General features: G+C 39.2%; 1 protein-coding gene across 13 annotated transcripts in view; it reads right to left on the bottom strand.

The window, feature by feature from the left end:
- tenm4 (teneurin transmembrane protein 4) overlaps positions 1–14,422 on the bottom strand; it is a 150,788-nt gene that overhangs the window by 41,619 nt on the left and 94,747 nt on the right. For 9 of the 13 annotated variants that reach the window (XM_085131021.1, XM_085131020.1, XM_085131023.1 and 6 more), the window contains 4 exons: positions 12,700–12,726; positions 8,667–8,813; positions 6,033–6,249; positions 1,605–1,724 (listed from right to left, as the gene is read on the bottom strand). In XM_085131021.1, the coding sequence (XP_084987147.1) occupies positions 1,605–1,724; positions 6,033–6,249; positions 8,667–8,813; positions 12,700–12,726 (511 nt within the window). The remainder of the gene's footprint in view (positions 1–1,604; positions 1,725–6,032; positions 6,250–8,666; positions 8,814–12,699; positions 12,727–14,422) is intronic. The other 4 variants (XM_085131024.1, XM_085131025.1, XM_085131029.1 and 1 more) reach the window with 1 other exon arrangement.

Here is a 14,422-nt window from a genome sequence, read left to right as displayed (position 1 = left end):
GTGGCTGAACAGGTGCATTTCTGATTTCACGCTGCACTGAGCCTGTTTACAGTGATTGCAGGGGAGTTGCAGGAGACTGGGCATGTTTACAGGGGAACCTGGGAGATGGAGTAGTGTTTACACATATGCTGGAAGGTAGAAAAGAGTATGGAGCTTTGCAAAGAAAAAAGTGACTGATGCATAAGAAAAAAAATGGGACATGCATAAATGGAAAAAGGATAGAGATGAGGAAAGTCAGTGCAGTGGAAAGGACATGAGACCTGGGCTCAAGGAAAGCACGGGAAATAAGTAAAAGAGTAGTACCCAGAAAGGAAAGGCTTATGGGCAATGAGAGATTAGAGGAAAGACAGCGTGAAGGGATGGAGAGCAGATGAAATGAGTGAAGAAGGTGAAGATGATGAAGTAGAGAAAAGAGATTTTTGTAAAAGTAAAGGGGAGAGAAAAACGACAGGATGGAAGAAATGAGGGGACGCAGGAATGATCAGGATCAAAGCAGCGGCAAAGATGTGGGCCTTTAGAGTGTCAGTGACTGATAAAAGTGCCAGGAAGAAGTGGGGCTTGGAGAGCAAACACCAATTCATGTTGTGCCGTGATAGAGGGGCTCGGTTTGCCACAGGGCCTTACTAACTGAGATACCTGGGACTGGGGGTTGTGAGTGTATACTGTATGCTTGTACAATCTTATCAAATACATTTAAGAAGAAAAGAAAAAGAGAGAAAATTATTAGAGATTTTATTCTCAAGTTTTTTTCTCTTTCACTCCAAGAAACACGCCGAAGCTAGTTTGATGTTTTTCTCTGTTTCTCTGAGAAACTCTCCTGATGCCAAAGCAGCCTGAACAGCATCGCTCAAAGAACGCTACACAGAGAACTCAGACTTTTTCCTCTTTCTTATTTAGAACACATTGCCACAACAATTTATCTTCCCCCAAAGGGTTTTTAGTGGTGCTGTAATAAAATAACAAAATAGCTTTTTTTCCTGCTTTCCTGAACAGCCAGAACATATGTGGAATTGTCTGAGGAAGTAAGTGGTAATGATCTATGACAGTCACATTACTACGTATTATTTTATGGTCATAATTATAACATCCACACAACTAATTAGAAAAACCATTTCATAAATGGCAAAATCATTATTAAACTATTTAGAGAGGATAAACAAGGAGCGCAAACACATTTCTGTGACCTAAACCTAACTGTGTCACTTAATTCTCTTAATCTTCTATTGTCGAATAAATAATGTCCATCTGCACAATGTTTTATAGCTCCAGTGAGATGCTTTGCATTGGCATATTTTATTTTTTCCCCACCCTGCTGCTACTGAAGCATAACTTATGAGTGTACCAGAAGGGCTTTGTTTGATTTCTCTGGGAATTGAGCCGAGAACTCCAAAATTGGACCAAATGAAATCACAAAGCAGATCAATGGCAGCACAGTTTGCTATGGAAACTGTGTTTTTTCCCCCGCTTCCCATCGTTAAGATTTTGTAAAAGTATTTGACAATGATCTAAATATCACTATCTGTACAGCATTTTTAGGTAACTGCAAGAGGGGTTTTACTGCATCCTCTCTGCGTGTGTTTTGATATAAAGACTCAGGTTCTTACCTTCCATCCTGCCTGGTGATTGTGTAACCATAAGATGGGTTATTGATGAAGCTGATGTTCACTCCTACCAGTGGCGTTCCGTCTGACGTCACGACTTGTCCACGGATGACACAAGCATGGCTGTACGAAGTGAAAAAGATCAGCATTATTGCTCATTAGCAGTACAAATAATTACAAGCTAACAGCAGGTGTCCTGCAGTAAAACCTGTATTATCTTGTTTTATTTATATAATTTCTGTCCACGCTAAAATATGCAAAAGAGGATGGATAAAACATTCAGACAGCATATCTTAACAAAGCTAAAAGGTTAGATAGAATGTACCAACAATACTAATGCTGCCTACAATGAATTCCTGGTTTATGGAGAAAGGACCCATTACTGCATAACATTCCATAGCTCGTTCCCATATTTCCTGTTTTTTAAGGGCTTTTTTTTCCTTTTCTTTTTTAATCTGCTTCTATCTAAAAGTCAAAATAATGAAAACGAATTGATACCAATTGATACCACATACCACTAGCACTTAAGACTGACATTGTGGATTTTCTATATAACACAAAATTATGCTATCTCAGCGTACTTATATTAATACTAATACACTCTGTCTCCTCCTCCCCCTCCTACTACTACTACTAATATATTTTTTTCTTTTCAGCATTAGAAATAGATCAACAGAGAGGAGAAACATTAAAGTCAGTATGGATTTGCTCAAAACAGAAATACTGTACACAATAAAATAGCCATAACAGAAACACAACAAACTAACACCTCCTAGGGTGTCTCTAAGGGTTTTTCCATCCAGAATGGAAGGATAATGAGATAAGGAAGCTTTACTTTGCTTTTGCTCTAATTAAAAAAGAGGAATTATCTTTTCCATTACAGAATGCCAGAGAGAGAAATAATAGGACTGCAGATTGCAAGACTTGCTTGGCTGATTATCAAGACCTCAACAGATTTCCAGACTGACATCAGGCCTCCAGAAGCTGCATAAATTAGATCTGATCATCACTCGCCACCAATCAATAGTGGGAAGTCGTCCAAATTCACCTCCTAATCTTACTGGACTGATGAGTTGAGACCTTGCTGTAGCACGTCTCCCTCGTCGACTCTTACCCTCGTCATTATCAAGGCCCGACTCATGGTCAGCCGTTGTTTCCGTAGTCGTTTGCAAAAAATTGGTCCCCTAACAAATGCCTTACTGTCACTTCTTCATTAGACCATGGCTATTTTTAATACATTTGGGTCTTAAACACTGCCACGTACTGGAAACAATTAACACTAGCGTGTTAGTAGCTGCCCTCAACATGTCCTTACCAGAGGCAAGATCATTCACCCTACACTATCCTAGTCCCCAGGAACCCTGTTTTATGTTAATTAGGCCAGGTCTCCTTCAGAAGACCTTCGCTGTCCACTACTGTGCTGTAAACAAGCAAGGAGATACTGCTCTGAATCCTTGGGCTTACACCCAAATATCTAAGAGGATGCATTTACATAGAATTATTACCAAAGTTAACCCAGCACTGATCTGGCTGTCTACATTTAATCATTCACAGCAATAGTTTATTTTAGTCTTGTTTGAAGTTTCAGCCGTCTCCATTTTCTTGAGATGGAGTTGTGAAAGCGGAACTATCGCCTTCCTGCTTCTGTGAACCACATCGGAAGCTGATTCCTCACTGTCAAGACAAATGATTTAAATATTGACATCAAATAAAACCCTGAGACAGAGTGGCAAAGGAAGCATGAAGAATTCACTACAGAAAATTCCATCCTTTGTGAGATTTCACAAGTCCAAAGGGATTCGCAAAGAGAAAAAGGGACTTCACAGTATCTCCAAACTCCAGTTTATCATACATCATCTGCACATACAGGACATGTTATATAAAAAATACACAAGTGAAGCCCTGGATCCAGTATGAAATAATCTTTAGTTTAGCTTATCTAGTCAGACGTCACAGTGGAGTGTGTCAGATGTCATTTTCACCCCTCACTTGAACAAGTCTTAAACTTACTCTATATAGGGAAAAAAAAATCAGGTTTCCTTCAGGTGATATTTATGGTGAGGGAGATGACGATCCAAATGACTACAGCAAAATACTGGCTGATTAATTTACAAGACAATAAGAACTAAATGACAAAAGGAGAGCTTTTGATCTACATCTAAAAAAAAGGTAAAAATAATGGTAGTAAACATTAAACGGTAAACATTTGAAGCATAATTTGGAAATACCATCTTTCACAATTGTGTAATTGTGAGGAAACTACATTGTTTTCTCACACTGACATCTCAGATACAATAAAAGATGCGTGTCAGCTTTAACTATAGAGAACCTTCAATGACCACGGCTAATAAATAGTACCATTAACTCGGAAGCAACGGAAACATCATTACCCACGCAAATGAATTGATTACAGGGGAAATCCTGCTGAAACTGTAAGCATGTCACTGCAGCCCTCTCTTTTCCCTGTCTGCGTGTTACACAGCATGCTGAACAGGGGAAAATGAGGAGATGTCGATATAAATTTTTAGCTCTCCAAATATACTATGCTGCTAAAAGGGCTAGGACACAGAGAAGGAAGCAAACAAGAGATTTTCTGACATTAATGGTCTAACGCTGATAAAAGAGTTCTAAATAAAATAATACAAGTGCACGCCTGTAAATGAAGTAAATGGCTTCTGCCTCGCTATTATATGCCAGCTATCAATCTTTGCCCAAATTGTTCCGCGGACAAAGCTCCTGTTTACTATTCTGGTCACCATCCACTGCTGGGCATAGGCAGTCTCTTGTATTATGTGTCATGGTGGAGAATCAAGATGTTTCATGCAGTGGCAGATGCTTTATTCAGTGGCACCTTTGCAGCTTTTTGTGGTGGGAAACATCAGAAATAGAAGTCCAACATGTCTACTAGCACAAGGAAGCGGTTTAGAGGATCAATAGCCAGATGATCGGGTGACCAGGGCAGGCATATCAGGAGGGAAGATGCTGAGACCGTGCCTTTAAGGCTCATCTGAAGCCCAGAGCTCCCTGTCATAACTGTTCATATCTGTCAGTGGGTGGGGAATGAATACCAAGCATGAATAATAGATTATCACTGATATTTTTAGGTGAGCTGAGGCCTCCAATCTTGCAGCTCATCTCTGGATTCTTCATTTTACTTATTTATGTCTGCATCTTGTGAGAGAGACAAGAGTATTACTCAATCCTCTATGCCGCTTGCTCTGTCCAGTGAAGAACTGCAAAATGTTGAGTGGTTCTTGAAAGCTAGTAAAATGTCAACGAGGGAAAATGTCACACCGCTACTCTTAAGTATCAGCTGACGCTACTGCAAAAGTAAAAAAAAAAAAAAAAAAAAATTAAAAATCAGCCATACTTTACTTTGCTGATGCAAATCACAGAGAGTTTTTGAAGCCTTTACTGACACTGGTGTTTGAAAGAATTAAATGAATTCAAATTTGGCATAATTTTCACATGTTAGCAATGCTAACATGTTTTTTAAAGTACAAATGATCTGCTTAAAAAAAACGTTAAAACACCTAAAAAAAATGAAAAACCAACAAACTATTACTGAGTCACCTTTTAATGCCATTTTCTAAACATTTTCAAATATTCTCAATTTACTTTCTTTAGGCTGTTGTCTCGTTCTGTCACGTGGGTATAATAAGTTGAGATGAGAGAGATACATAAGCGAGTGAGATGCAAATAAGTGACGCAGCCTCACAAGCGTTTAAAGATGAAAAGAGAAGGAGACAAAAGAAAACAGAGGCAGGGGAACCTAATGGGAGTTTGACTGCTTTCCTGCCTGATATGAAAGGATCTCAGATTCCATGGCTGGGGTGTCATGAGCTCTGCCTCTGGGAGCGGGCCTCAGATGGATTACCGTAAAAGTAATCACAATACATAAATATGAGATGCTTTTCTTTGTAGGGAATTCTCTTTCCTTTTTGCCACATTCTATGTCTGTCCATCATCATCTGTCCATCATCCTCCAAGCCTCATCGTTCATTACAGCCTTACTTTCAGCCCCCACTGACTGCTGCCTCCTCTCCCTTGTGCAAATATTTTCATCTGGATTTTAAAAAGCACATAATTTACATCTACTAAGATCTGTCAGTGCTATAACTGTAGCGCAGTAATTTGAAGCGGCCTATATTAAAAGTAAAATCCACTGATTTATGCCTGAACCTCAAATGTCATTACTTAAAAAAGCGATAACACAACTGTTGAGTTCACTGGAGCATCAACTGATAATTTGACTGGCTCAACCAGGAGGAATCTGACAAGAATCTTAAGCATGAACAACAAACGACGATGCAGAATAAAAAGGGAATTCAACCCAATACCATAGCTGGTTCTGGTTATATTATTAAGAGAATTGGTTAGAGAAGGCTGCGCTGGGTGCTGTCTGGTGAGAGTAATGCAAAAGTCACTCACTTGCCATCGAAGGGGTTTGCTCCAGGGATTATGTGGGTGCTGTCCCTGCCCACAAGGAAGCGCACCCTGTCATAGAAAGTCTGTAGGTTGCTCTGTGTAGAGGACATCTGTGTCTCCTGGATGATGTCCAGGGGATCCGGGGAGCCCACACACAGGGAGGTAGTGTGACAGGTTGCCTGCAGACAGCAGTCTGGATCCATGCAGTCCACCAGGCCATCTGACAAGGTCAAAGAAGTCACAAACACACAAACACTGACTCATTAAACAACAGCCTAGACACACACCTGGCAAAAGAAAGTATAAAGTACTGCTCAAAGTTGGTTTTAGGGTGTGTTAAGCAAGAATGCTTTGAGAAATAAAACTTATACAGTAAAGACAAATAAATAATTAAATTGGTGCTTGCTGTCACTGTCACTACACTGCATCTTTAAAACATAATAATTTATTCTAGTCACACTTGCCCACATATTTTCAATGTAGGTGGCAGATAAGTTGATACAAGTTGTTTAGGGCTTTGTGTTTGAGAGTATTGTTATGCAGCGGAATAAATCTGGGACAGCTCGGATGATGGATAAGAATTTGTTTGCATTTTTCAGAACTCAGAAGATCATTTATCTCACAAAATTCCCAGCTCCATTTGCAGAAGTGTAGCCCAAAACCTGCAAGGACCTGCCATGCACTGTTGGCTGCAAACCTTTGTCGAATAAACAGACTTGTATTAAATTTACATTAATCAGGGAAAGTAAGCAAGAGTACCTGCTGCTTTTGTTATCAGAACTCAAGTTTTTTTTTGTACTATGATTAGTTTGCTCCACATCAAAAAACAATAGTTTGGAGCAAATTATCATCTTGAAAGTCAGAAAGCATACAGTACTGCAATAAAATGTACAAAATGTTCTAAAAAGATAGTTTCAAAGTCTCCCATAAGAAACTATCGGAGCCCAACTGCTTTTTGGCACTGCTGAATTCACGGTGCTACCAGATATTTCAAATGCGTCCAAAATTCATCGACTGTGTGTCCTCGGATGAGTGTGTTGTGTTTCCATCTTTAACCTTGTCTGTTACTTTGTGCTTCTCTTATTATCTGTAAAGTTTGGTGTTACTTCCATAAAGGGCAAACCGATTCACACTGGAACATATCACTTTATACAATGCTTATCAAATTTATTAGACCACTTGTCCAAAAAAAAAAGAGAAAATTAATATTTCAGAAATATAAGCTAAAACTAAAAAAATATATTGTTGTTAATTACGGAGGAAACAAACTGAATTAATGTTTTTATACCCAAACTTGAGCCGGCACACTGGAGTTTTCTCACAAATTAATCAAGCATCACATTCAAGAGGCTGTAAATGTAACAACTCTAATTTGTTGTCTTAATCAAAAATAATAATAACATGTTTTACTTTGTTTCTTTTGTAAAATAGTAAATTTTAACATTTGTGGATAACAACAATAAATATATTTTAGCATTAAAAATATTTTGATTAACAAACTTAGGCTTACTGGTAGATTGACTATTACAAGAACATGAATAAAATAAATACAATTTCCAGTACTGTCAATTTAGGGCAGCTGTGGTAAAACCTTAAATTGGGTAATGGTCTAATAAATGTATCATGTGTAGAATATGTTTTCTTTATGCCCAAAACCTTGCACTGTATATTTGTTTTTTTATGGATATTATTCTTCTTTTTAAAATTTTAGGGCTTCATACCTTATATTTTACTTGATATAGAATTAGACAAGAAAGGATAATTTATTTGCCTGTTGTATTATTACACAAACAGAGACAATTTATATACATGAATAGGAGTTAAAATTAAATATATAACTTATTTAATATACCATAGCAGTGAGAAAAAATAGAGCAGTTCTGACCTGTTGCTTTACTCAGTGTTTCTTACATGTACGCGTGTACATATCCTCCTTATTTGATGGTCGGAACTTGTAACATTGCTCATGGTTCTCTGTCAGTAATTTAAGGAATACATGACAAAGAGAGCTGCTGTGCATTGCACTTTTCTTTGCTGAAGTGGGTCACAGGACTCCCTAGCCTTTGCTTTAAGGGGCCTATCTGGCCAGATGGGTGATAAAAATAAACCCTGCTGTCAGGATTCAGTCAAATCCCCAGAAGCACCCTCCTTTTACTATTGAGAGCTGTGTGGTCCCTGTACAGTGATCGGAAGACAAACAGCCCCTGCATAAATAAGGGATGCTAGTGCATAGCTCAAGCCCAGAATGAGGTCTGGAAGAAAGGAAGTCACGTCTCCCACTTGGCCTCAAGAGTGGTGCAGCCTCCTGGCTGGCTCTGTGTGTGTGCCTGGCTCTGCTCAGGGCTAGTTAGAGGGCAGAGCGTAGACTTCCTCCTGGGGCCGGCGAATGTTCAAGACCTCAGGGCCAGGTACTCTGCTTTTTAATAAAAACCTGTTGTCCAGGTGCCTGGCTGGAAGCCATTCCTCAACTTCACCTGTATAAGAGAGCAACTGAGCCTGGAAAGCATAAATGTACGTACAGGATATTCTCAAGCACAAGGGTGGTTAATTTTATAGTCAAATCATGTCTGGTTAAGAGTCCCTGTTGATGCCTGGCCAGTGTCAGAAGGCACCATTGTGTGTTGTTTGTGACTTTACCTCCATCGTTGTCCTTGACATCACTGCAGGCAGTTTCCATAGAGGTGTCACAGCCAGTGCCCCTCCAGCCCAGCTGGCACACACAGTACCAGCCATTGTTACCCAGAGTGCACCTACCATTTCCATTGCACAAACCAGGGCAGCCCTCTGTGTAACAAAATGGGACAAAGACAAAGGTCGGCAATGAAAATCAAATAGCAGTAACACACGGACACTGAACGCTATTTGTGGGAAAAGAAAACTACAAATTTGAAAAAAATGACAAAAATGTGAGGTGAGAGCTAATATTTATCGGGTAACAATACTCAGTCATGTTAAGATTTTAAATGGGTGAGGGCAGCCATAATGACCCTCGGCAGAGGCTGATTAATTTGATATACCTTCCGTGAAGCTTCTAATATCCCTTTGCAGTAAAATCAGATAAGCGGGATCTTCTACATCAATATTCACTCATTACTACAGTGGACTGGACTCTCATATCTATGCCGCTACAGTTCGTTAATGAGAGCAGTGGTGTATTGTGCTGGTATTTCCGTCCGCTGAAAAAAACAAGAGTTTGGTGTTTTACTTATTGAAAAAATAATTCATTTTATTATTTGATAAACTGTCCCAAGACACTTTTCAGCTATCAATAACATACAATGCTTGTTTTGTCATTATGAGAAGAGGAAAAGAATATAAAATAGTATAGTTTAAAGTGGATAAGGGTTACCTCAGTAGCTTTGTGCAGAGGCAAGCTTTGCAAGAACTACTGTTCCGGGGGAAGTGACCCCAAGGGAGTGAAAAGCTGGCTGGAGCATAACGACAGGTACAATATTCCAATGTTTTTCTTTGGTTATATCTTTACAAGGGCATAGATTAGAGGATGATCTTGCCCATTCTTTGACATTTATCTGATACCTTGTGATCTGTATCCTCTCACGGAGGTAAAATCACAGGATATCAAAAACACATCTGAACAGCCGTTTGTGTTGCAGGAAGGCTGCCTTGATAGAAAGAATATTAAACTGACCCATTTTATCGACTAAAGACAGTGGGGCAGCATTCTCTACTGTATGCTTTTACATCACAAAGAAAGAATGGGAGCAAAAGAGGGAGATATTGAGAAAAGAAGAGACAGGTGTAGTGATTGGTGGACATATGAATGGGAGAAAGATCAGTAGTGAGACAGAAAAAAATATACGCATTTAGGGGGATGACTGTTGTAGATCTCTCGGTTAGCTACAGAGTAAAGGTGACACTATGACATGAGTCATAGTATAAACAATTCAAAGAACAGCCCACACTGCTTTTACTTATGCAGATTTATCCCATATAAATGTGCATAAGTAAAAGCAGTGTGGGCTGTTCTTTGAATGTTCTTTGAATTGTTTATACTATGACTCATGTCATAGTATAAACAATTCAAAGAACAGCCCGCACTGCTTTTACTTATGCACATTTATCCCATATAAATGTTTTTAATGGCATAGGCAACACTTCTCCTTTTGCTTGAATGCTGCTTTTTAGAATTTAAATAAATCAAGATGTGATTCAAGTGCACAAGAGTTTTAACAACAACAAAAGCATTGTATTCACTGTTTAGGAATTGCAGTCATTTTTATATAGTCCCCCATTATCAGCCCTACAATAATACAAACAGAGAAAAATCCAACAATCATATTACTCCCAATGAGCAAGCACCTTGGCAACAGCAGGAAGGAAAAACTCCCTTTTAACAGGAAGAAACCTCCGGCAGAGCCAGGCTCAGGGAGGGGCGGCCATCTGCCGAGACCAGGTGGGGTGAGAGAAGGAAGACCGGATCAAAAATGTATACAGGTGGTCCCATTGAGACCCGATGTCTCATTTAGAAGGGAGCAGGTCTGGTTTTCCTAGCAATTTGATGCAGTTATTGAAAAAAGTAATGTAATTTTAAAAATAAGCACTGTTTTAAATACTTTGTGAAAATCACGACAGGCAATGACTTCTAATGAATTCTACACCACATAGTCGTAATCAAATGCAGTGCTTCCTTCCTTTAGATGCTCTGCCAGGCCTTTACTGCAGCCACCTTCAGTGGCTGCTTGTTTGTGGGTCTCTGCCTTTATTTTTGTTTTCAGTAACTGAAAAGCATGCTCTACTGGGCTGACATCAGATGACTGACTTGGGCACTGAAGAATATCCCATTTCCTGGCTTTGAGAAACTCTTGAGTTGCTTGTGCAGTTTACTTTGGGTCATTATCCATTTGCACTGTGATAAGTCGTCCGATCATTTCTGTCGCATTTGGCTGAATCTGAGCAGAGATACAGCCCTGTACACTTCAAATTATTCCAGCTTTTCTTTCAGTAGTTTGATCAATAAACACTAGTGGCCAGTTCCACTGGACGCCATACACAGCCATGCCATAACATTGTCTACACCATGTTGGACAGTGTGGTTTGCTTCAGATCAACAGCAGTTCTTTTTCTTGACTACTGTATACTTTTCAACTTCCCATCATTCTGGGACAAATTGTACCAAATTATTCTTTTGTGCACTACTAACGTTTTAGGGCTCAAGTTAATTTCTTACTATTATATATATATGTTTTTTTTTAAGAATGCAATGGCTTTTTTCTTCACTTGCATCAGCATGTCTTTGTACCTAACCTTGAGAATTCCAGCGAGAAGCTACCGAATACATGTTCAAAATGTTAATCAACTCCAATTTTTTTATCTGTTGAATCTGTCGTAAAATAATGATATGAGCAGCTCACCTGGTTGTGAAACTGCATGTTAATCAATTTTCCAATTACTCTGGAGGCTCGGAAAATGTAGGACTATGTATACAAATGGCTATAATTTATAAAAGGTCAGTGTAATACTACTGTTAAACCTCTTGGATTAAAGCTAAAATTCTGCACTACAATCATGTCTTATTGTAACCATGAAAAAAGAACCCCAAAACAGAACTATATTTCCCATAGTAAAACATAATATAAAATTGTAATCAGGAACACATTTCACCAAATAACCCAAATCCTTATTTGATTATTTAAACCTGTTAAATAACTAGTTTGGTTCAGGCTTTTTCATTTGGAGCTGTTTGTCCGCACTACAGAGCAGTCCATGGGCCGTGGACATTTGATGAACTGTGAACAGCTGCTTAGGAGAGCGGCCAATAACTACTGTATAAGGCATGTTGACAAATGTTTTCTCAGCAATTATAAGTAAAACAAAAACTCATCTACAACTCAAATAAAAACAAGATTGTGCACTGAAGCCTTGTGTCTAGGCACTTTCGGTCATTTCTTGTGTTATTACTGAACAAATGGACAAAACAACTGTGGTTAAACCAGTAGAGACAGATGATTAGAAAGCTCACAATGTTTATTAGAAGGATAAATAAAAATACACTTTCAATTGGCACCACTTCACCACTTAATTGGCATGCCTTCCAGAGAGGAGTCCCTGCTGAGCTCTACCCAATCCTTCCTGAAACAGCTCCAAACGTGAGCTTGCAAGTGTTCGAAGACCTCCTCTGGCAGAACATCCTATGCCAGGTGGTCCATTACCAAGGACGCAGTGAGAGCAAGAAAGGTAGCTGGAGGCAGGAAGGCAGGGCTGCAGCAGAGCCTGTACCCCCTGCTTACCCAGCACCAACCAGACCATGAACTCTTTTAATTAGAGAGGATGCGGCCTCAGCACCTATCAGGCCCCTCTCACAGCTGCATGCTCATTCATAATGCATGGCACAGGTTATAAAGGCCCTTTCCCAACATTCCCCAATTGAGAAAGAAAGGATACAAGCAAACCAATTACTCAACACATAAAGAAAGCCCCATAAATTCACTAACCAGGTGCGAAAGTGCTAAGTGGAGATTACTGTGTGACAATATGGTAAAATAAAAGTTGATGGGAGATGTGGGATCTTAAGAATGAGTTGAACAAGAAGTGCATAGTGTTTGCATATGTCAATGTAGGGGAAAAGCATGGTGTGTGCATATGATTTGTTAATGCTGGCTGGATTTACAATGGGAGGAGGCCAAAATAGAAGGAAGGAGGAATGCCATACCTTTCACTACCTTATCCAGATAGTGAGCTTGGGAGATAAAAGACAGGACATATAAGGGAGGTCTGAACAGTGCCACTTCCATGACAGGACAGCAAGGCAATGTGTTAGTTTACAGTACAAAAGGTAATTAAAAAAGACGAAAAATGCTGACGTGAAGCATTACATGCACGCACTACAAGCAACACAACAAATACGAACCGACACAGAGGAGAGAGATGGAAATGGGAAAAAGGCAGGGAAAGTTGTGGAACACAGAGAAAGAGAATGAAAGTGAGAAAGAGTCAGAGGAAGCGAGCAAAAGGATAAAAAAGTGAAATCTGTCACTATTTAGTAACTGCTGAGATCGGCAGAACGTCTCAGGGGAGTGTTTAAAAGGCAACATGATTGATGCACACGTTACTTCCCTTAAATCTCTTAAGCGATATTGCACAGGAGGTCAGGATGTTCAACAAACGGTGCTTTTAATCTTCAAACACCTCTATATACGATAAGGTCACCAGAGGCTTTGCCAGCGCACGGGCCAAATCGGATCTCCTGTGCTCCACAGCTTGAGGCTCGAGGCCAACGTGGAGCTCTCGATAATGAAAATTGATTCAAATCGAGATCTTTAGCTTCTAAATAGACGACATGGAAGAATATTCTTGTTCAGTGGGGATCTCAATATGGCACTTATAAAAGCCTCATCAATAATGTAAAGCCAGTGTATAAAACATTCACAAACTGAGTCAAGGCTCATGCAGCCCTGGTTCGAAATATGCATGAGACTGCTTTGAGAAAAAAAGATCTTTGTCCATTTGGCACCTTGCTCAGTAACAGCTGTCAGCAAACAGTGACAGAGCTTTAGTTTAATTCTATTCCTATATTAGTAACACAAAGCTGACTGCTGCGGACCTTATTTTAACACATACTCCGTTTGGTAGTTCCGTTTAGATGAATGTGTCATACTGTATACCACTGAGACATTTGTTTCTGCAACAACACTGAAGTAAACATGGAGTAAAATACTCTTAGGGCATATAAAAATTGCTAGAATACTAGCGCATCGTACTTTATTTTCCTGAAAACTATAACTGACAGCACATACTTGCACAAATTAACTTTTTGTCAATGTAAAATTAGGTTTTAATAATTAAATAATTAAACTTTACATTTCCCCCAACAGAAGTTAAGTCACAGAATTTTCTTTAAGTTAAACAAGTGAAAGTAAAGTGTTGTGCTACTGGACAGAGGTGCGCTTTCTGCAGTACACCCACCTTTACCTGAGATATTTTACCTTAATAAACAAAAAGCAGTTGCAACAGGTTTATATTACAACATATACAAATGTATTTAATATGTATAGTTTTAGATTTAAATTACTTACTTTATTTTTCAGAAGGTTTATTACTAGATAACAGGGCATCAACCCTTTTCTGTTTTTTACCCATCTCCATAATTTTCATGGTAACAGCTTAGATATTTTCACTACTCATAGTGAGACTCTTACTTAGTCTGCTGGCTTCAGTCTAGCTAGTGTCACGTTTATTGCTACAAAGGTTTGGAGAATTTTGCGTCTTCCACAATAATCAGAATAAAAAAAACTTGCTTATGGCCACAGACACATGCTAATGACATGTTAGCATGTCTGTCGGGCTGTGTTATCCATGCATGAAGTGGATCCACAGACATATATGAGACTAACTGGCTGGTCACCGGTCCAGGCTGCCAACCAATTGCAGTCTGT

The sequence above is a fragment of the Neolamprologus multifasciatus genome, chromosome 14 (genome assembly GCF_963576455.1).
Source record: "Neolamprologus multifasciatus chromosome 14, fNeoMul1.2, whole genome shotgun sequence".
NCBI classification, from domain to species: Eukaryota; Metazoa; Chordata; class Actinopteri; order Cichliformes; family Cichlidae; genus Neolamprologus; species Neolamprologus multifasciatus.
This window is presented reverse-complemented; position numbering and strand designations above follow the sequence as displayed.